Raw genomic sequence first — 25,815 nt, 5'->3', positions numbered from 1 at the left:
CCTCTCATTGGTTGTTTTTGTTCAGGTGGATTATTGCAAATAGCATTAGGAGCACTAGGAGGAGCGGATTATCTGTCTGTCTATTGTCAGGATGTAATGAAAGCTTCAGAAAATACGACAAAAAGTTATTTTTATCTAAGTTACCGATCGAAGCTTTAACCTTCACATGACTATATCTGTTTTTATTTTTTATTCATTGTCCTGCTCTATCTAGTCCAGTGTGTAACATTCAGGAGGATCTGTTGGCATAATAACGTAATATTCATAGGAATGTTCTCCTAAAACAATGATACCTGTTATCATTGTTTCTCCTACACTCTTGGAAGGCAAATTGAATTCAAATGATTAGACTGGTTCCCAGTAAATCCTTCACACTGGACCTTTAATAGTGTGTTTGTAGTGCGCCTCATGTTATCTAGCTTCTTTTTCTACTTCAACATCTATTTTAAAAAGCACTATACTGTATATATAAAATGGTTCTAGTTTTATACCAGCATGCTCAAAATCACACATGGAGGGTCATTTTTATAAACTGAAACATCTGGACACTAAGAGACTGAAATATCATCCTGAAACTGTGATTGTTGTTTGTTTATGAAAATAAATGTATTTTTTAACTTGTTCATGGCCTTTTTCTTACATTTTTAATTGATCAACATTTCCTCCCTCATTAAAGGACTTTTGGTTTAACACCAGTTCCTGAATTGGGCTAAAAAAGGTGCAAATTCAGCACAATCCTAACCACAACTTACCTGTAACCAATACTTTTTGCTGTTTTCTCTGCATTAAACTAGCTATGTGTTTACAAAGAGACACAGTTACACAGGCAATAATTACCCCCTGTATTCTCCCCCTATTCTGCCCCTCACATTTATTTTTTCTAACTGTAACCATTTCTATATGGCTCTGATCCTAACCAACCAACCAATGAAGGCAATGAACACGAGCCAATCAGAGGAGTGTTCTTATGAGGGGGCTGAGGAGTGTATACCTAGACTCACCAGGAGGTGGCACCACACAGTCAGAAGTAAGGGTGCTCATGTGGACAGAAATCACAAGTCCTCAGTACCTGTGAGCACTGGCTCCATTTCAGGCAGTAAAACTCATTTACATTCTGCTCCCAGTTACCATTTTAGTTCAGATGTTACTAAGTTGTTTGTTGTTGTGTCTTTTTGTGCTGTTGTGTTTTAAATAGTTTTTTGAGGAGTAGATTCCTTAAAACGTGTGTGTGTGTGTGTGTGTGTGTGTGTGTGTGTGTGTGTGTGTGTGTCTTTGCAAATCCAGTAAGCTTGGCCCTGACCTCTGACCCCTTGTGGAGGACGCCGGCAGATCAATACTTTCTGTTATTATTAGGGTTTTGAGAAGTGTTCTTACCTCGAGCCCAGCTTCTGTACGTCTATATACAGAAGATGAGTATGGCATTGTAGAGGATGAACAGCAGGATGGCACACACCAGGTTGGGCAGAGACATCAGAGGAGGAGGAGGAGGAGGAGAAAAACCTGTAGAGCCAGAGTTTCAAACATGAAACATAATCAGTTCTGTTCTTATTCAAATATCTGCATGTGAATACAGAATCTGGAGGCAAGGGACAAGATTTTGGTAAGGTTAGCAGCTGTGGTTTATTTTTGTAGTGCGAGTTGTATTGACCAATCATGTTTGAGCGGGCTTTGGTTGCCTGCAGGTGAACAGTCTGTATGGAGATGGAGCAATCTCAGAATCCGGCTGTCATCTTCCAAAGATGGACCACTTTATTAGCTTTTTAAAAATGGATGTATATCTGTTTATAGAGATCATCTGAGATTAACCCACATGATTAGCTTGTGTCTCAAGTCGCTAATGGGACTGTAAACAATAACCGGTGCGTGGAAGAGGAAGACTTGGATATCCGTTATCCCCAGAGGCTAAATCGAGGCCAGACGATAACTGAGACTGCTGTAATTCAAATGCATTAAAAAACAAAACAAATTAAAACAATGAATATTGAATATTTGTTCAAGTTTTTTAAATTTGAAATTCAGTTGTTCATTGAAGGGACAATGATGGCTAACGTCTCAACAACTCTGCGGGTATGTGAAGCTGCCGTGGTTAAGTTTTAGACAGCAGAAATCACAGCTAGAAAACTTGAAGACTTACTAGAAGACTAATTACTGAAGAGTAGAGCTTTGGTACATATCATGGACATGGGCTGGGGATGAAGAACCCACAAAAATTTGCACTGACTCTGCAGCTTTACAGCACTCCTTAACCTCTTTATGTCATTGTTTTGGTTTCACAGCACATTAATGAAGCTACAACATCGTTGATATTTAAAAAAACTATTATTCAGCTTTTGAAGATGAAGATTAAATACCATTGTGTAAAAACACACAATAAACCTGCCACAAGAAAAGCTATCTGAGTCACATTTCAGTGAAACAGGATGTAGAGAAACTACATAAAGACATTGATAGACTCAAACAAAGTTAGACTATACTCATCATACTTCACCATGAAACTAACAATGTGATGTGACAGCCCCAACCACATCTTTTCACTTCTTCATTCGATTTTTCTGAGTGGGAAATAAAAATCAGCTTGTAAGTTCACAATTGGCCTAAATTAAATAATACATTTATTTATAAGCGCTTTTCTAAATACTCAAAGACAAAAGTAAATTATTGCTAATTAAGTTGTGATTCATGAATTTCTTAAATAAAAGGGGGGTGCACCACAGAGGTGAGTTACAACCTCTACCTAGCTGCATAGTAACCATGACGATGGGACTCGTCTTTGACCAGCCACTTGACCACCATCTGCTGGTATGATGGAAGACCTGCAACCACTACAGGAAGACCCTGAGAGAACATTTACAAGATAATATGAGTTTAACAGGAACATTATTCAAACCAAACAAACTGGAAATCATTTCTGTAAATAACACTGATGAATAAGTTTTTTCTGTCACAACATTTGACCTTCTGAAACTGTCAGTCTTCATTACTGAACAACAAAGACTCAGTATCCACTTTATTAGGTACTATAAGACAACTGTTCTGCCATAAAGTTGACTTTATAATATCCAGAGGTGTTAACTCAGTTAGGCTACATGCCTATTACTGAGGTTCATTATTAAAGATAGTTTGTACTGGACTATATTCTATTATATTGAAAGGGGGGCAGAATATTGTAACATGTCTGAATATGACTACTTTCAGTGACCTCAATACTAAAACATAGAATTGACTGAACAGCTCTTTTACAGTGTGAACAAAAAACTGAACATAAAATCAATTTTATATTATAATATATCGGACTGTATTAGACAGTTTCAACCCCAATTTGCTTCAGGTTCTCAGCCTTTTAAGGACGTGACCAACAGAATAACCGGATCAGGGTTTCTTCCAGAGACTCTTCAGGCATTGCTGTAATGTAACACATGAAAGCAACAAAACTCAGGAACACAGAAGATAATTGCTTTAAGAGCAACTGGTTAAATGTTGGCTTTAATACATGCTTTTTATTTATTGAAATAACAACAGTCAACATGTCTGCTTTAGGCCTAAGAGCTCAATAAAAGATAGAAATAAATGCTCATGAGGAAACTGGCCCTGTTAACATGTATAAAAACAGAGTTTATAGCCTATAGTATTCTGTGTTTTTAAGTTCTTGTCCTCTGTGTTCAGTGTCGCTGGATGTCACAATATCTTATTTTATTCTCTACAACTATACGGCGACCCCTCTGGAAATTAACTAATGAACCTTTGGGGGTCCCAACCCCCAGGTTCAGAGGCAGCAAAACTGTACATTTTCTATTAATGTTAATGCTTTGTATGTTATTGTTCATCCTGAGCTGCAGCAGGCCCTGATGTAAAAGCTTTTTGCAATTTTTTTAGTGCACTTTATGTATAAACCTCCTGTTTCATTATTTTTATGGTTACTATTTATAACAATGAAATAAAGATGATGTCTATTTGTATCATGTGGTTATTTTCTAATTTATTGTCAGCTTCCCTGCCACACTGGCCCACATTTGTTCCAATATTTAAAAAGCTACAGTCATCACAGTTTTAATTTTGTGTCTTCAGATAAACCATGTGTTTGAATACAAATGAGTCATCTGCTGGCAGTTATTGTCTCACAGCACGGAGAAAGTGAAACTAAAGTTCATTCATGGTCGGAGAGAGTTCAGCTGTACCGTGTATTTCTTTCATCTTAATCTTTCACACAGTGTGACATGAGCTCTCTGAGATCCACTGTGTCTGTTCTTCATCCAGAGATCATGATGGAGTTCTTTATTGTGGTTTTGCTGTCTTCTCTCCCTGCGGTGGGGGTTACAGGTGAGATTGTCCTGCTTTAGTGAACAGGTAACAGACAGTACTGGATTCAGCTCTTCCTGCTTTTTGATGTGGTTAAACAATCTCAGACTGTTACAGTTAAATGTTTTTCTAAAACCAGCTTGTTAATGCAGAAAAAGTAATGCTGAGAATCAAACGCTGTTCTGTTTCGGCTTCAAGGCGGGAATTCCCTTTTTGTTTTTTGGTTTTATCAGCACGTAGCCATTTTGAACGCATTCAGTCATAAACAATATAATCAGATGGTGTTATCAGAACTCAGTGGACTATGTACACGGTCCGTGTATGTTTTGGTCATTGGATTTTCCTTTCAGAAACGGATATTAAAAAACAGAAAACGAGTGGTTATTTGATTTTCGTTTTAAAATACAAAAATTAAAATTGAAATACAAGGCGTTTTTCCTTTTTCATGGTCAAAAAGGGATGAGCGAAATTTAAAAAATGATTCGATTTTCATTTTCTATTTCATATAACAAAAAATAAAATCACTAGAAAACTGAAACGGAAAAAAGGCCTGTTTTTTCATATTCTGAGACCGGATGTTGTCATTAACAGGACGGTGCTGTGTAGAAGAAACAGTGGGCTAGTAGACTGCGGTCAATCCAGCCGTGAGTCCGATCTCCATGGTCAAATCAGCCGCACTTAAATTTAGAGTGTACAAGTATTCTCAGCATTATGGTAAATTCAGAGAAACAGCGTATTTACTTCCGGTTTTCAAAATAAAGGTATTTAGAGCCGTAAGCTATAATTAAAATATGTTACAGTAAAGTGTTTCATGCGCCCCTGATGAATAAAAAAACACTTTATATCAAGTATCTTTACTGCACCAGTGTGGAGAAATACCAAAATAAAAGTCTCATATTTATGCCTCCAGAGATTGCATATTTGACCATATTTGAGGCACTGTAAAAACATATTGCTCAGTGTTTCCTGGCTACTGATGGTATATTTGACTTTTACACATATGAGACTACAAACACACTTAATATCAAGCATTTTTACTGTACCAATGTGGAGAAATTGAAGAATAAAAGTCCATATTTATACTTCCAGATTCCATATTTTCTTATATTTTTGAGCTACTGTAAAAACATATTGCTCAATATTTCCAGGCTATGGGTGAAGCATTTTCATTATACTTCAATAATGCTGCAGTAATCGTGAAAAATTTCACACAAATGTTTAATACATCTTGATAATATAAACACTAAACATAAAATCCTACACATTTCTAATTTGTTTACTTTTCACACAAAATGCAATGCCAGTCCACATTCTTCTTATTTTGCTGCTCTGCTGTGTCCATTTGTAGGTAAAAGGGAAAAAGAATTAGTTTTAACTTCAAAACACCATTGTACCTACTGTCTCTTCCTCACATATTATTTTTTATATTATTCAGTGTGACAGCTGTTGCAGGTGGTTCCACATACAGTTTACATTTTTACAGTAGCTCAAATATAAGAAAATATGGAATCTGGAAGTATAAATATGGGACTTTTATTCTTCAATTTCTCCACATTGGTACAGTAAAAATGCTTGATATTAAGTATACTTGTAGTCTTAGATGTGTAGAAGTCAAATATATCATCCATAGCCAGGAATTATTTATTTCAATTTTAATTTTTTTATTTTAAAACGAAAATCAAATAACCACTCGTTTTCTGTTTTTTAATACCCGTTTCTGAAAGGAAAATCCAATGACCAAAACATACACGGACCTTTGTCACTCATTAGTTTATTTCCAGCTGTGTGAACACAGGTTGTAGGTTGCAATGCCACAGTGTGCACACAGATACTGTATTTATTGTTCAGAGGATCCGATACAACCTTTCTATGAGTAACTGGTTGAACCGGATTAACCACTGATGTGCCAGTCGGTTTATGCAAACCAACATTTAGAGGAAGTTATATTTTTTTCAGCACTTTATGTATAATGTGTTACGACTGTTTGAAGCGATCAGCTTAGTTGATTAGTTCACACTGAATAGATCATCAGTTAAAGAAAGTTAATACACAAACATATTCATATATCTGTGAGCCCTGTGTAGAGACTTAAGAAATATGACTCAGTTAACAGATAATAATCTCTATCTCTCTCTCTCTCTCTCTCTCTCTCTCTCTCTCTCTCTCTCTCTCTCTCTGTGTGTGTGTGTGTGTGTTTGTTTTTAACGTAACTGCCTTTATTGGCATGAACTTTTTAAACAAACATTTTGCCAAAGCAAAAAGTCTATAATATTAATCTTTCTTATACAATACAATAATTTAATACTAATAACACAATGGAATGTAATGAAAATAAATCTATCTCTCTCACACAAACACAAAGGTTTTCGATAAAAGAAGAAAAATAATTCAGAATGTACCTTTAATTTTTCGGTATATATTTAAAATGTAATTTTAAATATATACTTCTAAGATTTCTATGTGCTCATGTTATGTAAACTATTTGTGATATATTGTGATATATATTGTTATCAATCCTATATAGAATGACATATAAACCAATATATACAGTCATTTATAGGAAATAGTTGCAAATAATGCAGTTTTCAGACTCCACCACATTTAGGCCACATAATGTGGTCTAAACTGTTCATCCATGAGAAGAAGGACTCAACAGAAACAACCTCTCACCTGTTCCTTTATGTGCACACACACATTAAACACTGGTGGACACACACTGTCCTTTGAGGAGGAAAGTGTCTCCTCCCTCGTCTCCAGAGGTGCAGCTGGACATTTGATGATATGTATTTTAACCTAACTGCTGTTTCTTGTTTGTGTTTGTTTTTAAACCAGTTACAGTAACAGTCGGTGATAACGCCATCCTGCCATGTTACCTGGAGCCTCCATTCAATGTGAGGACTCTAACGGTGGAGTGGAAACGTGATGGACAATCTATCCATGTCTGGCGACAAGGGAAGGACTATCTAGATCCTCAGGATGAGAACTTCAGAGGTAGAACATCTGTCTTCCATGAAGAAATGATCAGAGGAAACATTTCACTAAAACTGACCAACGTAACTGAACTGGATGCTGGAAGTTACACCTGCTTTGTTCCCAAACTGCAAAGTCAGGTCAGGAGAGGCTTCATTAACCTCACTGTTGGTGAGTACAGCTAACATATTACACATTAAAATGAAATAAGAGGAAATGTTTTTAGCTCTTAAACACAGTTTACACATTTACAATTTAACACAACTGTCCAACAGAGCCAGTGGAGAACGGGAACAAAGAAAGTCAAACTGGTGTTATCAGTAAGTAAATATCTTATGTGTCTCCTCATCAACTGTCATCTCCTGTTGGTCTGAATGTTATCACATATTTTAATATTTTATTTCATTGTTTCCACAGACACAGAGCCAGGTAAGTGCTGTCTTTACTGCAGTCCACAATGTACACAGATATCACTCCTGTTTCTCTCCTCCTTACAATATGAACCTGAGAATGAGCATAATATGACCTCTTTAACCTCAAAAGTAATCAGAGTAATTCTGAATGTAATGCTTCATTTGACAGGATGCCATTCTAACAAATAATGAACTCATTCATCATCTCAGAGCACACTGATAGAGGACTACTGAAAGGTCCAGTGTGTAACATTAAGGAGGATCTATTGTCACCACCATGTTTCTACAGTAGCCCAGAACACATTTGGAAGTTTTATTCACTTGTTTGCAATCTGTAACTTCACCACTAGATATCACTGAATCCTCCACAGCGGTCCTTTAAATAACCCTGGATCCTCGTATTTCTGGAGAATATTCTTACTGATAATACTGTTTGTTTACTGTTGTGCAATGAAAGAGATTCTAACCAACAGACAGTTTTGGTGGGATGGACTCCAAGTACACATTGAGACCATGAACAGGAGAAGTGGCTGTGGAAATATTGTTGATGGATGTTATCTTGATACAGTGAAGAACAAATCTCAACATCTTTCCTCTGTTCTTTCAGATGGTGACACTGGTTTGAGCCCTGGTGCTATAACTGGCATTGCTATTGGTGTCATTGCTGTCATTGTTGCAGTTGCTGTATTGATGAAACGTAGAAAGATCAGTAAGTCAATAATCTTCTCTCTCTCCATTTCCTCCATAAAAAGACAGTTTACAGTTTTTCAGTCAGTCTTCAAACAACAGTGAACAGTGAAACAGGTTGTTCTTGCTGTAATGGTTCCTCCTGTTATACTGGACATTAAAGATCTCTTCCTAAAGTACTTTCAATGGAAGTGATGAGGGGAACAATCTACAGTCCTCCTTACATGGAAACATGTTTTCAGCAGTGTATCTAAAGCTAATATCAGCTAATATATGTTTATAACTCCATCATTTATTTAGAAATCATTTATTGGGGGGTCTGCACCCTGCCTCTCATGTACAGTGTGTCTGAGCTTTCTCACTATCCTGCTGTCTGATTATGATGGTTGATCTGGGACAAGCTCCTTTACTTGTAGTTCCTCACTGTCAATAACAACAAGTGTCATCACTCCACTGCTGACTGACTCTGCTTGGGCTGATAAAATAATCGCCCTTTTCACATCCTATTCTCACTTTTCCTGCTTTATTCTTTGCTGATGATGTTACTCTGCTACAGGAGACTGTGTTGAATGCTGCCATTTAATCATATTTTCCACAGATCTTTAACCAAGTGGTTTTAATGTCTAAACTTAAACACGTGTTGATCAGAGCGTTCAAAGAACAAAATGCTCATGGGACATTTTGGAAGACACTGACTAATAACTGGTTTTGTGTCTAACAGCGACGGACTGTGCAAGACCAAACACTACAGGACGCAACGGGCAGAACAGGAAAGGTAGTGAAAAGGACAATGCTGAGGGTAATATAGGAGAATATAGGTATGCTCAATTTAAGAAACGTCAGCTATCACTTGATGATAACGCTTGATTCTTTGACCCAGATACTGAATGAAAGGCTTTTATTCCATCCACATATTTTTATGTTCAGAAGTTCTTCCTGATGTGTTGATTGTATAAACCACTGCAGGGACAGAGTTGGTGTCTCAGGACCTGGTTTTAACTAGAATGAGTCTTATCTGTCTAATTGAACCTTCTCAGTGTCAGTTTCCAGCTCCCTCTAGTGACTTGTTACTGTATAGGATTCATTGACTAGAGGGGGAAATAAAAGGCACTTAATGACTGTTATTATTTTAAGGTAACTATATATATATATATTTCTATATTTGGGTTTTATATATATATATATATATATATATATATATTGATTGTGTGTTTTGCTTCATGTTATCTTGTGTTACTGTCCTGTAGAGAATCACATTGTACTACTACTAGAATTAATGTTATATAAAGTTTATTGTTCTTATTCAACCTTTGTATTTGCTCAAATATTCACAACCAAAATCACACATTGGACACTAGGAGGATGAAACTGTGATTGTTGTTTAATAAAAAGGTTTTTAACTTGTACCTGACATTTTTTTCTTATTTGGTCTGATATTTTGGGGAAGTGCAGAATCTTTAAGTTTATTGCAGCGGACCAATTAATGTTCTACGACACTGAACTGAAAGAAGAAAATCACAGTCAGTCTTTTTTGTTAGAATGTTATTGTGTATATCTCTCAGTAATTAATAGTAGAATATTTAAAGGATATTAATGTACATTTTAATGCACAAACAGAATGATGCAAACAATATCCCAGAGGTTACAAACATTAATACATTTTGAGATGCAACTGTGAGTCATTTCCAACATCAATCAGACTGTCAATTGATCAAATCAATACATTAAATAGTCCAAAATAAAATAAATATTTGGGTTCAAAACAACCAGCCGACCACCAAATTCCAAAATCAAATTCCTAATAATGATAATAATTTGCAGTAGTAGTTATATGACTACAAAGCATGTCATTGAATGTCAAATAACAGATTTGATTTAACTGGACAACTAGAATATCATCATCACTAATTCCCCAGGGAGAAAGTAAAGCCATGTGCATAGAAATTATATTTGAATATTTAAAAAATGCAACAATGAGTAATTTGACATTCATATTTTAATTAAACAGCAGCCAATCAGAAGCGTCAAACAATAACATAAGACCTTTCATTAATTTAGTTGCAACTGAAAACCAGAGCTGCCTGTGGACCTGCTGAATCCCTGCTCACCTCCTGTAGATATGTTGTTGGAAAGTAAGAAGAATGGAGTAGTGTTACAGTGTGTGAGACGTTGGGATGCCTTCAGGGGAAGTCCGACTGCAGAAACCCGTCTTCCAAATGTGTAACCACAATGTGGCTTTAACGGTTCAGGAGAAAAATGATTTTTTTTAATGAGGAAGAAATTCCTCCACAGGTCATACCAAGAAAGAGAGAGTGTCCGTTTCTATGAGTTTACATATTTTATATCTGTTATATGTCTATTTGTCTGTTGTTAAGATTGTTGAAAGTGTTCTCATGAAAAGCAGGAGAGCCCCGTCTGGAGGATTGTTATGGATGAATTAGTGCATCAAAAGTGAAACCAACGTGGCTTATGCTTGTTCCAGCATGTAAGAATGAAGCCATTACCGTCAACGGACTTTATTTGGACTCAGTCCAATGTTACAGTTTTTTACGATTGTTTACACACTAAAATAAAAATGTCCACATAATTTGCGAAATTCTACTCCAAGGAGCAAAACACCTCCACAGATTTGCACAACATTACACACAATGTCTGCTTCACCCTTTTTGAAAAACAGTACACACAGTGATTTAGAAAAACTCTACACACATTTTCACACCTTAGACACAGATAAGGATTGTGAGGTTACTTCCTTGTCATTACAAAGCCCCGGACTGCCAATGACCACACTAATGAACAAACTGGATAATCACATCCACCAGGTGTGGAAGCACACATGTGCTAATTTGAAAACGCAGCACTCAACCAGACGGAGAGATGATGAATAGTTACAGTATTCTTGTTGCTTTTACAGTAGTTTTTCTTCAGAGTCAAAGTGTGTGTACTTCATGCAGTAATTTTTATTTGTCTACAGATTTTGTTTGTTTCATTGATTTCATTGTTGGTTGATTACTGTAACTGATTATGGTAAGAAATACTGTAAGTATTGAGATAAATACTTGAAATATTCAGTCTGCAGCATCAGTGTTGTGCAGTGCTTGGTAAGTTTATAGTAGGCCTATTTGTGTACGTTATCCCTATATCTCAAACTAATCATGAAGAATGTTGTGGGTTTGTCACTATTTTCTTTTACATCTAAATTATCCCTTACATAACAATGTCTGACCAAAAATCTAGCACATGCTATTTCCTCAAATTATTTTTTTTACAAATGTGTTTTTTATTTATCACAGCAGTGTGAAACTGGCTGCAATAGTGTCTGATCATTGAGGACTGTGTTGGTTAGATGAAAACTAATAGCATTTTCACAAATATGTGTATATGTTTTGTCATTTTGCAAACAATCTAGGAATTATGCAAGTTGAGTGTGGTGTTTGGATAATTGTGATTATATTTTAAAAAAAAAAATTGCGTGTAAACAATTGGAAAAAACTGTAATGACTGCAAGCATATGAACAGCTCTGTGATCAGCTTGACCAACTTATATTGTTGTTTAGCGCCATCTAGTGAGCTTTTAGATCTACAAGTTATTTTATACACACAAGATGTTATGTATTGTGTATGCTGTATTACACACACACACACACTCACACACACACACACACACACGCACGCTCACTCGCTCTCATTTTTATCAACAGTTTTTTCTTTCTTCCTGTGACAGAGTTGAACACAATATCAGTGATGATACCTGCAGGTTCACTTGTATTTTCTCTCCATACAAATGTAATACTGTTGTTTCACCAGCAGATGTCACCCTGATGACATTCTAAAACACTTTAAATCAACGTTTATTTATTTATTTATTTATTTATTAGTTAGTTTATGTAGCAGGGATTCTGCACATTGAGAAAACATTGCTGTAAACCCATCAAAATTAGTCAAGAGGCTGTTTCTCATGTGTAGTTCCACAATTAACGTCATTGATCGATCAAATCCATCCATTGTTACAGCAATTCACATCTCTAACATCAACAGCAGCAACAACAAAGATAAAGTGACAATTACATTACAGTATAGAATACATACAATAAAAAGTAATAAGCAAACATTGATATAAATAAATAAATAATAAAACATTGAGGTCTGACACAGCGTACCGGTAGAGCAGTTAACTAAACTGTCCTTTAATACATTCATAAATTACTCTTGTTTGCTTTTTGTTCGAGGGGCTTTTGTTACACTTGCAGTGGCGTGGTGAGTGTGCAGCTCTCCACCGCTGTCTGACCAGGAGCTCACTCCCCAACTCCATCAATGAGCCCATGACCCCGTCTCCAGTTCACAGCTTTTCCTTCATTGGACCACCAACTACGCCCCTGTACTCAGCCCCTTCCCCTCCCTGATGCAGCCCAGTATTAAAGAGTCATTGGAGAACTTCTGCAAGAGGACGGGCTCTTAGTTCAAGTCCTCCAGGATCAGGCTCAGGTTAACAATGTGATGAAGTACTCCACACAGCTGGGGGCCACATTACTGCAGCCTTACCTGGGTGGACACCACTCAGCTCACCTGCTCAGTACTCACCATGAAGGTCTCACTGCTGCTGATCCAGCTGGTTCACTTGTAGATGGAACTGCTGCTGGTTTGAGTCCCTGAACTGATGAGACAGATCCAAGAGAGGGAAACGTCTCCATTAGACTGGAAGTGGTTTGTTTGGGGCATCGTCATACTTCAGAAGCTGGAAGACAATGAACAGAAGTTTAATAATTAGTCAGCTGTTTCCTTAAAAAGTCTGGTATGATTTACACAACAAGGATTTACACTCACTTCCTGTTGTTTCTTGTGTTTAAGTAAATATCCACCGACTCCACCACCCAGGACCAGTAAGACCCAGACAACCACAACGATCAGAGCGCCCAGATGGGAACGACCAGCTGATGTGAAGAAAGCAAACAGAGAGAAAAGTTACAGTGACTGAAATAAACACAAAGTGTGATTCAGTTTCTGACAACACAGAAGATTCTTCACCTCTAACGTTCGTCTCATTGTTTGGATCTGCAAGTTGGAGATCTCTGTCATCCAGCGGCGTCTCTGTCGTCATTTGAACAGAGTTTGGTTCTGAAAAAACTGATTTATAATGATTTAAAACACAATATTAAAGAGAAACAACAATTATAGGACGACGGTCACATAAGTTGCTCACAAAATCATCCTCTAAGTTTTATGTCTCATTTTGATATTTGGACAGAAAATACAAACAGCTCGTCTGTTTACATCAGGGGCCACTGATGTAAACAGTGTAACCATCACCAGTCCAGTTATTGTAAAGAGGAGCAATGATGACTCCAAGTTATTACACTGATTCTACAGTTTTATTCACACTCATATAATATATTGATTATTGATGAATGACAGTACTGTAGTTTGTGAAGAGAGTTGATATTAACATTAATAGCATTAACAACATTCACATTACTATAACATTAAAATATTTATCTCCCTGTAATATTTTAATCTAAAAACACTTACCAACATTAAGTTTAATAACTGCAGAACTCCACAGCTGTAGGATCAAACATCTGTATATTCCCTGGTCAGACAGCTTCAGGTTGGTGATCTTGAGTGAAACGTTGCCGTGTTTCAGTCCGTCTGTGAACAGAGTCGTCCTCCCAACGTATGCTGACAGCTTCATGTCCTCTACGTCCTGGTTGTTATGGTAACGGTGGACATACTTGTACTCGCTCTCTGGGTCTCCAGGGTCATACTTCCACCAAGTCACCGTCATGTTCTCCACACTGAGAGGAGGCTCCACATGACACAGCAGGATGACATCATCACCCAGAGTGGCCACGATTGGCTGAAGAGAACCGACCACCTGAGGACGACCTGAGAAATGGAGGAACACTTCAGATGATTAGGAACATCATAAGGAAGTTTAATAAGAACTAGGACTGAAACTAGTATTTCTATCATTGATTTTTAACATCGTAATGACACTGGAATCAAAGTATTCTGCCCTTTTATCAGGACGTTGAATGTGTCCCCATCACCACAACATTCTCACACTTTAACATACTGTTACACATAACAGGTGAAACAAGGTTAGACAGACTTTGAACGTTGTATAAAGGAACAGGACAGGACGGGACGACGACGGGGAAAACAAACGTTGAAAACATAAAATGCAATTGGTCAGTGGAGAAAATAAAAAGTAAAATCTTGAATACAAAAACAAGTGTTAGATATCATAAAAAGTGCAAAGCAGCCTTTGTGTGGGATTCCAGTGTGTGTGTGTGTGTGTGTGTGTGCGCGCGCGCGCAATAGTAGTAACAAACATGATCTTACCTTCACTGGATGTCTGGACTCCCTCACTCAAACATACAGTCAAAGTCCACACAGGGAAAGTGAAGCCAAGCATAAAGTCCCTGAAGCACAGTCGACCCGACTGAGCTGATCTGAGGGGGTCCGATTTCATCCACTCTCTATGTAAATAGTTGAGTTCAGTTTAAAGCATGTGCCTTTTAATTAAGCTATTGATCGCGACATTAGGTGATTCCATTACATCATATAGTAATAGTTTTTATGTGTACCATTTATAGCCGGTCAGACTGGTGTTTCCTCATTCTACTTCTTGTTGGAAGTTGGTCGGGAGCTCCTGCACACACACAAACACACCCTGACATTGAGTCTCATCAATACTACATATGGTGTATTTGTTTTAAACAACTGTACACATTTCTTTTGGCAAATTCAGTGTTTTCTTCTTATTGATTGCTCGATCATTGATCTATTAGCTCTTTGGATATTTTAACTGTTTAAAAAAAAAAAAATACCAATCACAATTCCCTGAAGGTCACGTCTTTTAAATTGTGATAAAGTATCTGCACTAAAGAGGAACAAGAGGTCACAAGCTGAACACCAACAACAATACAGCCTCACAAACATTCTGTGTCTGTCCTCAGTTTACAGCACTGCCATTTAACTGTTGAGGGTGTGAACACAATCGATACATAGTTTTTTAATAATTGACACAATATCACAACAAACATTTATTATTCTTACACCCCTAATAATCAACAATTTGACACCTTAATGATTCAAATATCACACTGGAATTAAAGCTGAAGTCTGGCATCAGGCAGACCAAGGCTTTAGTAGAGGAAACAGTGGAACCATTATCTCTATCAGGGCAGAAACTGGTTGGGGCGGTTACTGGTTCCTATCCAAAAGATTTGAATGTAGCTCTCTGATAAACTGAAGGACTTATCTAGAATAATCTGATAAAGACAAGATGTATGTTACAGAGTTTGTAAAACTATATATATATATATATATATATATATATATATATTAAAAAAAAAGCATTCACATCCACTAGCAGATCTTCTGAAGGTACTTTACAAGTCCGCTTCGGTATTCGTTGGGGTTCCAGGTTTCTAATTGGGCCGTGATCTTCATTCTCAGGTCAGCAGCTCTTGTACTGAGGCTGTTGGTATTTGTTGGGGCTTGGTACCCAATCTCTGATTGTGGGGGTGATGGTGGCATCCCCCCGCTGACCTGTCGTCCTGACGCCCCCTTGCCGTAGCATCGTTGTTGTATCTCATCGATCTCTAGTTGTGATAGGAGTTTTCGATTGCGGATGTTGGAACACTGGACTAACAGCTGTTTCGTTGTTAGCCTTGATTGTGGGTTTCAAAGTAACCAATGGTCCCACATACACTGCATGTATACTTCTCTCTGGGGTTGCTCATATAGTAGCATTCCAACAGTTCTGTGTTTTCCGCCCTTGTCCATCTATGTCTTGTTCCAGTAGCCCATTTCTCATCAGGTTGCCCTGGTTCCCTAGCACCTGACGTGGACCTTGTTGACCCGGGCGACATCCGAGCCGGTGTGACTCTATCATTTGTCTGTACTCTCATGTTGCTGAGGTAGGCCTAAAACACGGGGGCCGACAACGCCACCTAGGTTAAGCTGAGGCCTAGGACCTCTTAAAACCACCAAATTAAAGTTAAGGTAAAAGATTAAAATTAAGGAAACGATTAAAAGGTTCTTTTGCGTCGGGGGAGAGCATTAAACACAGAGGTATTTTAAAACAATGAGCACAGTCGGTCAGAGGGTAACACAATTTATTTTAAGAGAAGTAAAAACAACTAAGAGCTCTACCTTAAAAGAAACTAAAAACAAAAAACACACTAAAATCCAGATATAAATGCGGCACGGATGGAGTGGGAGGTCAACAATGGCAGTCGCGGGTCTCTGGTGCCGACCACCTGCTCTTCACCTGGCTATATTACACACTACAACAAACAGCGGTCTGAAACGGGACTTAGGCGGGAAGGAGAAGTTTTACCTTCTCCCAATTGAAGCCGCGAGCGGTCGGTGTTTGCGTTTGCTCCAGTGTCTCCTCAGACCTCTCCCAGGCCGGTGATATCATAGACATATGTCTATGGGTGATATGCTCCATCTCTCTGTCTGCTTCCTGCTGTCCGGCCCATTGTGCCCTCCGTTCTGTCTCCACCACTTGGTTGTGTCAGGTGCACTCTTTATGCTGTTGCCCTTCTATCTAAAACAGTCAATTTTCTGGTCCCCAGGTGTAAGTAAAGTAAAAACGACGTTTTTAAAACACAACAACAATAAAAGCATGTAATAAAACACAGCAAATACTAAAAACACAACAAATCCAAAGTAAAAGCATGCTTAAATAAAATCAAACTTCCGCCCCGCGACATATACACACTACATATATACTACATATATAAGTTAGTGTATCTCTTTGTTTTCTATAAGAGCCTACTGGTTATTTTATATGTATTGTTTTATTAAAATATAACTAATAATTCACATTACAGTTCATGGACACAGACGCTACTGTAGTATAAAGCTCCGGACAACTCTGAGTTGAATAAATTAATGATTTAATGAATGTTCTTACCTCCATCGGACGTCCACACTCCCTCAGTCAAACACACAGTCCAAGTCCAGAAGAGAAACCAGAAGCTAAACACAAAGTTTCTGAAGTGACTCATAAAAATAAAGTGAGGAAGCCGACAGACTGAAAGTTAGAGAGCGACCGTACAGTTCTGGGCCGTGTTCTGTTCTGTGGACACCACCAAGTGAGACAGGAGGAGACATGTCTGATGTTATCTGGACCCACCCTAACTCCAACCAACCACTGCCCTGTGGAAGAACCACGCCCCCTTACGTCACCTGCTGAAACTGAAGACATGTGAAAAAAGTGGTCCAAGATCCCCTCCAGACATGGATCACTACATACAGATAGTCCGCTTGGATCAATAAAAGTATTGTTTGCACATTAAAATAAATCAAAAGACATCTGCATTACATGACGCAGCAGCCGGGGGACAGATTCTCTGATCTGAAGTTGATCATATTGTGCTGCCACACTTCAGCTGTCAAGAACAGCAGCATCTTTTTTTAAAGTGATTTAGCGATGAGTTACAGTCACACACAAATCATACATCAGTAGTTCCGCATATAACCACGATGATGAAGTAATAAAAATAGAAATACATTGCAAACATATCACCCTGCAGTCCCTCCAGGAAGTGGCAAGTAAGTACGTAAAGCTTTATTTATACAGCACTATGTTACAGTCACAAAGTGCTTCACAGACAAACAAATAAAGATATAAACACACACATACAAACATAAACAGTTAATGCAAATTCAATCTCTGGATATTCTGCAATGTTGTCCAATCACCGCAACTTTCCTGCAAATGCAACCAATAATTCTCACGTGCTTGTTCCTAGTGTTGGAGATAGAGACATGTACGATGGCCAGTGTCTCACATTAACCCTCCAAACAGCCGGTTTTAATCTCACCGGAAACAAGTCGCCTACAAACATTTTCTAGGACGGCTGCTGTAGAATCAGACATTTAAGGCCGCAACAATCCCCATAAAAAGCTAAAGATAACAAAAAGAACAGGTCTAGTTGATCCAGACGGGACTGGGTGTGTCTCCACCTACGTAACTGTGTCTGAAATGTTAAATATCCTTCATCACTGTTCAATTTAAACAGAGCAGACTATTGTTTTGTGGTCTTAGTGACATCGGTGGAAAAATGTGTGTCAGAAGTGCGTTTATGTAACTTTCAGGCTGTCTGTTAAATGTGTCCTGCAGAACCAACAGATCAGCAGATGGATAAAGTTTTTGAAAAATACATTTTCTTGTTGTTCTTGTGTCCTGATGGTGCCTCACAGGCTGCCGTACTGATCAATAAAACATGGGAAGGGGCTGGTAAACAGCGCAGATGGATTCAACTTCATGATGTGGGTGTGGGTGTGATCTGTCTGCAACAGCCTTAAAGTCAATAGTCACAGATAGTTATGATAGTTTTGTCTGCAGGTCCCACAGAAAGCAGCCTTTAATGCCAACAACCACCCACTGTTCACCACTCCCTTCCTTTAATCCGTCTGCACACATTTCCACATTATTATTCATCTTTTATGACCCCTGCAGGGCTCCGTACTCAGGGCCGGGTGCCTGGCCGCCCCATTTGGTGTTAAATCCTGTCAATTGAATTTATATTAATTTTTTAAAAGAATGTGTTAACAAACTGAAATCATTCTATTGATCTGTTATGGTCACTATTCTTATTCAGTGCTTTATTAATGTGCTACAATAATGTTTCTGAGTTCAACAATCTGCATTTGTGATTAAATCAGAATATATTTCTCTATATCTGCTGCTGTGTGTTCTGCAGTGTCCATATCAGACACCTGAACGTACTCTTCGTCTGAATGTTAAAATATGAAAGAAGTTAAATGGAGTTTGAAGACAGAGCTGTGTAAAGTTGTTTGTCCATTAACATCAGTATGTGTGGATTATTTACATTATTTTACGTCTTATTCAGACTGAATGCAAAAACAAAAAAGTTATTTTGTATTGAACCGTAGATAATAATTTGCTTTCATACACAAACAAGATTGTGTATCTGTTTGCTCCTTTGGTTTTTTATCCAAAACCACAATGTTTTAAGGAGTTCGGTTCTGATCAGTCTACCGACTGAGATAGGTGGACCTCAGACAGAACCTTAGGCAGGAAAGCTGGGTTGCACGATGCTCCACCCATCTGGCGACAACCTACAGCAGTCACTGTGAGCTGACGGGGCTTGGAGTTCACTTATCCTCCCTGGTGGAAGTTATGGCTACCAGGAATGCATTTTAAGGGAAAGCCACTTCAAATCAGCACCCCCAAAGCTCAAGGGCGGGTTGCTGAAGTGCACTTAGGACTTTATCCAAGTCCCTGATGCTGATGTCCTGAGACACAGCATACATCTGTCATGACCACATGGCACAGAAATACCACACCCCCCACAAGAATGTCCCTGTTGGCTCTCCATACTAGATAAACTACAACTGTCAGGGGGGACAGAAACTGGGGACCGGCAGCAATCTGGAAACTCACTTCCCGGTTTATGGCCAGCTACAGGAAAAAATACTAGCCTTGCGAATACACACAAAGTTTGTTGCTTTAGTTTATTGGCCTCATTCCCCGTACATATGGAATATGTAAGGGAGTGGAGAGAGGATAGAGAACTCATCTTGATCAAATCAGCTTCCAAATATTTTCTCTTTCAGTCATAAATGATAAGATCAAGTTCAAGCTGCCATGTTGAGCAACAAACATCCGGTCTGTCTGTCTCTCAGCCAACCTCTGTCTGATGTTGAGCTAAAGTCTCTTCTAATATAGTCTCACTGAAGCATTATCTATCAGTTTATACACTCCCCTCTGTTCTCAGTTGATATTACAGTAGATAGAAACCTTATATTGTCTGCCAGTAGAGTTTAGAATACAACAGTTGACTTATTACCATTATTATATATCAGGCTCTACATGGTGGAGCCCCTGAGCACATTTCTGAATGACTGCGTCCATATTGGATCTTAAAGTCTCTCAGGTCAGCTGACCAGGGTCACTGCAAGTTCCCTGAGCTCCACTTCATAATGAAGACCGACCTAAAACTTTCTAACAGTTTACCTCTTACTGTCAGATAATCATCTCACCTGATATATATTCCCCTCCCTGTTTGTGTGTTCTGCTTTATTGTTGATGATGTTTCAGTTTTACTTATTTATTTAGAATATATTTATTCTGAACAGCTGATGTTGACACTGTGTCCTGTTGTGTGGCTCACTCTAGTGTTGTAGAAATGACACTAACAATATAAAGTAATGTACACAGTGAGCAGTATCTGAAGATGTGTTGATGTTGAATGTTTGCGATAAACTGAAGGAAGAAGTGTTCCTTTATGTGCTGAGATAAATTCCCCCACTTTTTAAGCTAAATATTCATTTAAAAACCCTCTTGGATTATCTGTAAATAGCATCTTCACAAAGCTGAAAACAGTCTGAGTTTCTGACTTTCACAGATTAACGGTACAGGACAGTGATGCTGAGTAGAGTTTTTATAAAAGAGAAAATTCAGCTCTGAATGTGCCAGACAACCTCAGCTTGTATTCTGAATGTTTCTCACAGTCATAGTGAATAAAGGTGACCACAAATCAGTTATCATCCTAACTTACATAATATAAATTAAATGTCATCAAAAAACAAAGACACTGCTGTCTGTTGAATCACACAGTTTTAACACCATTAACTGATTCAGATCAGTCTAAACAGGTGGGGAATCAACTGTAAGTCACATTTCCCATTTATGTCTTGTAACATGCAGGAAGAGGACGGTTAAACTGTTAAACAAGTTCTGCCGGATACAGAATACCAGAATTAAACTTCAATTCCGTGTGATCGGGACAGGACGAGCTTTTCAGTCGCTTTGAGGTCCAAGGTGAAGTACTGTCTCTGGTTGCTCACTCAAAGAGCTGAAAATGAGTGACGAGGTGCAAAAATTACAAAAAACTATAACTTGTAGCTACCATGTCATTGGACAGGAGCCCACAAGATGATTTACAGTTCTGTCACAGTTCTTCTGCAGGCTGTACTTTTTAAAGTCCAAACCAAAGGTTACCAGAAGATACTCCATCAGTCAGTAAAGTCGACTTTTCTCCAACAGGGCCAACTTCCTCCAGGATCCAAGATCTGAAGGTCTCACTGCTGCTGAACCAGCTGGTTCACTTGCAACTGGACCTGCTGCTGGTTTGAATCCCTGAACTGATGAGACAGATCCAAGAGAGGGAAACACTCTCACCTCCATTAACATCAACTACCAATGTGCACCTAGACTGGTTTGTTTGGGGCATCGTCATACTTCAGAAGCTGGAAGACAATGAACAGAAGTTTAATAATTAGTCAGCCATCTCCTTAAAAGTCTGGTATGATTTACACAACAAGGATTTACACTCACTTTCTGTTGTTTCTTGTGTTTAAGTAAATATCCACCGACTCCACCACCCAGGACCAGTAAGACGCAGACAACCACAACGATCAGAGTGCCCAGATGGGAACGACCAGCTGATGTGAAGAAAGCAAACAGAGAGAAAAGTTACAGTGACTGAAATAAACACAAAGTGTGATTCAGTTTCTGACAACACAGAAGATTCTTCACCTCTAACGTTCGTCTCATTGTTTGGATCTGGAGTTTGTAGATCTCTGGGATCCGGCGGTGTCTCTGTCGTCGTTTGAACAGAGTTTGGTTCTGAAAAAAACAATTAATAATGATTTAAAACACAATATCATAAATAAACAGTACAACATTATAGGACGACGGTCAGTTAAGTTCTTCACAAAATCATCCTCTAAATTTTACAGACGTTTAGTTTTTACCTTTGGACAGAAAATCCAAACAAAGTTCTCGTCTTTATTGAGACTGAGTCTACAGCCTTGCAGCCTTCTAATGCAAAGGACCATAAACACTGTGTATCTTTAATGAAACATACGACTTAACAACACAATAAATTCAGCAGCTGTTTGCTTTTGACCCGTAGACCCACATTAAGTTTCAGTCTCGTCCCTCCAAGACCCAAAGTTTGGCCCCTGATGTAAACAACTGCACTCACCTACAACAAGTGTAACAACTGATTCCTTCACTGGGCCCTTTAACTTCGGGATGAAACATCTGTATCTCCCTCCGTCCTCCAGCGTCACGTTCAGGATCTTGAGCGAGATGTCTCCGCTCTTCAGGCCGTCCTTGGAGAGCTCTGTCCTTCCGATGTACGACTGGAGCTTCATGTCCATGTCTTCCCGACGGTCCCTGTAAAGGTGCACATAGTCCACCCGACTGAGCCGATCTGAGGGGTCGGGCTTCAGGTCGGGCTTCGACCACTCCACCGTCAGCCCCTCCAGGTTTAACGAAGGCTGCAGGCGGCACGGCAGGATGACGTCATTGCCCAGAAAGGCAACGATTGGCTGAAGAGACCCGACCACACGAGGCTGACCTGGACAACAGAGAACAATTAAACCTTAAGATCTGTGTTATGACTGACAGTGCGCTACATGATATAAAGTCACATTGCGATCATTTTGGTAAATACTGAGATTGTTGATTCACAGTTAGTGGGGATGATCATTTTTGCATCATAATTTTAAGTATCTTTAGACATTTTACGTGACACTGACTTTACTTTATCATTTGTATTTGTACTGTGAAAAGAAAATACAGAATAAAGTATTATAGTTTGTGTAACTAAATTAGTGTCAGATTTAAAGCTGTTTCATCAAGAAGTTTTTGAACTTACATAAATAAGTTTGTGGTACTTAAAATGTTTGATGTGATGGGTTTCAATGAGTATTTTGAGTTAAAATAACGTATTCCAGTGTAGTAGTGTAACTAATTACTGTTGGCAGGGAGTAATCAGTAAAGTAATAACATTACTTTTTAAAAGAGTAATAAGTTTTGATGTTCTTCTCTCAGCTGAAACCAACCGTCCTGCTCATCAGGAGCGTTACTGACTCTGTCCTGAAGATGTGAATAAAACACAATCTGCTGCAGGTGGATTGATTCTGTGTCAGCGATAAAGGTCAATTTAACACATCATAACATCAAACAGTTTAATGACTGAGTTTGGTATGAACGCCAGCTCAGAGACACGTGGGCAGCATGTGGAGGCTTTAATGTGTGAGTCATCTACTGTGACTCATAACTCTGATAGTGTGAGAAAATATCATATTGTGATTATTTTATTTGGTGATATTGTATCGACTCTCAATAATTCTGTATTGATTTTTGTGTTTAATCCCCCAAAAACACTCGCTATCAGTCAACATATTGATAAAGTTTCTCATTATCTTCAGATGTAAGTCATTATTTCAGATACTAAGTCAATATCTTGAAATATTTTGAGATATTAAGTCATTATTTTTAAGATATTAAGTCATTATTTGAGATATTAAGTCATTATTTTTAAGATATTAAGTCATTATTTGAGATATTAAGTCATTATTTTTAAGATATTAAGTCATTATTTGAGATATTAAGTCATTATTTGAGATATTAAGTCATTATTTTGTTAAAGTTTCTCATTATAATGACTTACAGAATATTTTTTTAATCATATTGGCAGAAATGGGCTTCCATACATCTTATTTGAGTAAAACAAAGGAGGGAAATTTACGACTTAACACTAATTCATTTATTCTGTAACGTTAACACATATCACATCAATATCAGCTGTAGTTCAATAGTTACAACTATCCATGTAAGTGACCTAATCAATGAATGAATGAATGAATGAATGAATAACAGAAACATAGGAGCTTACCTTCACTGGAGGTCCACACTGCAGAACTCAGACACACAATCAGAGTCCACAGAGCGAAAGAGGACCCGACACTCCCGAAGTGAACCATAAAACTACCCGACAGTACCATCGGTAACGTCCTTCAGTCACAGAGAGCAGAGACCAGAACTGGGTTGGTGGGTTGGTGGGCTGGTGGGTAGTTCTGATGTTGGTGACCACGCCCCCCTTTGAGTGAAACAGAGATCACCAAAGAGAAAGTTTAAAACTTCCCACACTAACAATAAACAAAAACTGTGACTAATCTGTGAAATTATTTGTGGTTAAATGTTTGGCTGTTTACAGAACTCTAGTTTACATTGAATTACTTTGACCAATGCCTTACGTATATTTTTATTTATATAATATTATTTTATTTTCTATCTATGTATAGCCTATATTATGTCGCTTTAAGGCAACGTAAGAGACTACGTTAAATACGTCAGGTAGTGTAACGTAAGTAAACAAAAGGCGACAGTTCACTTCCTCCATCGTACTTGAACGGCGGTCCGACGACAGACACATTCACGCATTCAGCGGACACAAACTCTTCATCACAGGTTAGTGAATGAATGAATGTTTGCCGATTGTGTCTGTAGATCAGAAAGAATCACAAAAGAGTCTCAGTGATGGTGGAAATAAAGTTTGTACTGTAAAAAAATACGATCCTTCCTTAAAACAGCTGTTTTTTGAATGGAGTTTGGTTTGACGGCGCGGAGCAGAGACTATTAATAATAATAATAATAATAGTTACAAAGTAATACAGTATTCTTACCTCAGAACTGCAGTCACGCACAGATTCCCTCTGGAATTACTGCACTATCCCACACACTGAAACCCCCGACAGTGTGTGGAAACCCCCCCCCAGATGAAACTGGCTCATGTAAAACCCACTCATGTAAAACCCACTCATGTCTCTACAGAATCAGTTTCTGTTTTTAAATGACATTAACTTTAACAGTAGCAGCTCTGTGAGGGGGGAAATATCAGAAAACTCCAATCTTCTCTTCATTATTGGGGATCGATCAGGTCAATGAGGAGATAACGAGCCAATCGGTGATGGGAGTCAGTAAAGCTTTATTTATACAGACTCACAGTTACAAGGTGCGTATTGCATTCACTTGAAAAAATAAAAATAAAAACTCCGGTGTTTCGGAGTAATTTGTTCTCTGAATTATCGAGATACTTCGAACTCCCGCGAGAATCTCCAACCTGCAAGTGACTCCAATGGACCTCTGGTGACTGCTGCCCACACATACATACCCCATCATCAACAAGAGTCCACACACTACTGATAATACCATCTATATGACTTAAAGACAGGACTATCTCCCAGAGTCTGAAACCAGATCAAAGTAAAACTGGATTGAACTAAACTTTCTGTTTAATCGAGCTCTCAATAAAGGAATGAATGAGTTTATTGTTTTAAAAAGAAATGACTCCGAAAAACAAACCAAAGTGAATGCAATACTGTGCTTCACAAACCTATAATTAAACATCTATACATAAACAAATGTATACACAATGTTACGATATTCTATGATTTCTACTCATATATACATATATATTTACCTGTATGATTATTAACTAGAATAGAAATATGTTTACTTGTGCTGACATTGATAAAGGGCTGTTAAGGGAATACTAATAACAGAAGTAAAGTAATGAATAGAAAAACAATGATAGAACAGAGGACGGACTCCCTCCAGTCGTAAAAAACAACTTCATATCTGGAAGAGAGAGTACAACGTGTAGAC

General features: G+C 38.2%; 3 protein-coding genes across 11 annotated transcripts in view; 2 read left to right on the top strand and 1 right to left on the bottom strand.

Annotated features, from left to right (window-relative positions):
• LOC127378160 (butyrophilin subfamily 1 member A1-like) overlaps positions 1-9,777 on the top strand; it is a 49,796-nt gene extending 40,019 nt beyond the window's left edge. For 3 of the 4 annotated variants that reach the window (XM_051426850.1, XM_051426849.1, XM_051426851.1), the window contains exons 6-7: positions 8,287-8,388; positions 9,088-9,777. In XM_051426850.1, the coding sequence (XP_051282810.1) occupies positions 8,287-8,388; positions 9,088-9,233 (248 nt within the window). In that variant the 3' untranslated portion in view covers positions 9,234-9,777. The remainder of the gene's footprint in view (positions 1-8,286; positions 8,389-9,087) is intronic. The other variant, XR_007887874.1, reaches the window with a different exon arrangement.
• Positions 4,113-8,253, top strand: LOC127378164 (V-set domain-containing T-cell activation inhibitor 1-like). The gene is made up of 4 exons (XM_051426866.1): positions 4,113-4,317; positions 7,129-7,437; positions 7,542-7,586; positions 7,684-8,253. The coding sequence occupies exons 1-4, from the start codon at positions 4,215-4,217 to the stop codon at positions 7,866-7,868; spliced, it is 642 nt and encodes a 213-aa protein (XP_051282826.1). The 5' UTR covers positions 4,113-4,214; the 3' UTR covers positions 7,869-8,253.
• A 2,439-nt stretch (positions 9,778-12,216) lies between the features above and the next one.
• On the bottom strand, positions 12,217-24,852 carry LOC127378163 (selection and upkeep of intraepithelial T-cells protein 1-like). 6 transcript variants are annotated; one of them, XM_051426861.1, is made up of 8 exons: positions 17,296-17,502; positions 16,714-16,943; positions 14,954-15,018; positions 14,709-14,845; positions 13,893-14,249; positions 13,392-13,481; positions 13,191-13,297; positions 12,217-13,101 (listed from the first exon to the last, which is right to left on the bottom strand). In XM_051426861.1, the coding sequence occupies exons 4-8, from the start codon at positions 14,836-14,838 to the stop codon at positions 13,057-13,059; spliced, it is 729 nt and encodes a 242-aa protein (XP_051282821.1). In that variant the 5' UTR covers positions 14,839-14,845; positions 14,954-15,018; positions 16,714-16,943; positions 17,296-17,502; the 3' UTR covers positions 12,217-13,056. The 6 variants fall into 6 exon arrangements, with proteins under 6 accessions (XP_051282821.1, XP_051282819.1, XP_051282820.1 ...); XM_051426859.1 differs by having other exon boundaries at positions 13,392-13,490; positions 17,296-17,500; XM_051426860.1 differs by lacking the exon at positions 16,714-16,943 and having other exon boundaries at positions 13,392-13,490; positions 17,296-17,500.
• Between the last annotated feature and the right edge of the window lie 963 nt (positions 24,853-25,815).

This window comes from Dicentrarchus labrax, unplaced genomic scaffold, assembly GCF_905237075.1.
Source record: "Dicentrarchus labrax unplaced genomic scaffold, dlabrax2021, whole genome shotgun sequence".
Classification (NCBI taxonomy): Eukaryota; Metazoa; Chordata; class Actinopteri; family Moronidae; genus Dicentrarchus; species Dicentrarchus labrax.
The sequence above is the reverse complement of the archived record's forward strand: the minus strand, read 5'-3'. Positions and strand labels throughout refer to the sequence as shown.

Coding starts and splice junctions, on each gene's coding strand:
- LOC127378163 (XM_051426859.1), bottom strand. CDS start 14,838: ATGAAATCGGACCCCCTCAGATCAGCTCAGTCGGGTCGACTGTGCTTC. Junction 13,491..13,892: donor AGTTATTAAACTTAATGTTG/GTAAGTGTTTTT, acceptor ATTATAAATCAG/TTTTTTCAGAACCAAACTCT. Junction 13,102..13,190: donor AACACAAGAAACAACAGGAA/GTGAGTGTAAAT, acceptor ATTGTCTTCCAG/CTTCTGAAGTATGACGATGC.
- LOC127378164 (XM_051426866.1), top strand. CDS start 4,215: ATGAGCTCTCTGAGATCCACTGTGTCTGTTCTTCATCCAGAGATCATG. Junction 4,318..7,128: donor CCCTGCGGTGGGGGTTACAG/GTGAGATTGTCC, acceptor TTTTTAAACCAG/TTACAGTAACAGTCGGTGAT. Junction 7,587..7,683: donor AAGTCAAACTGGTGTTATCA/GTAAGTAAATAT, acceptor TTGTTTCCACAG/ACACAGAGCCAGGTAAGTGC.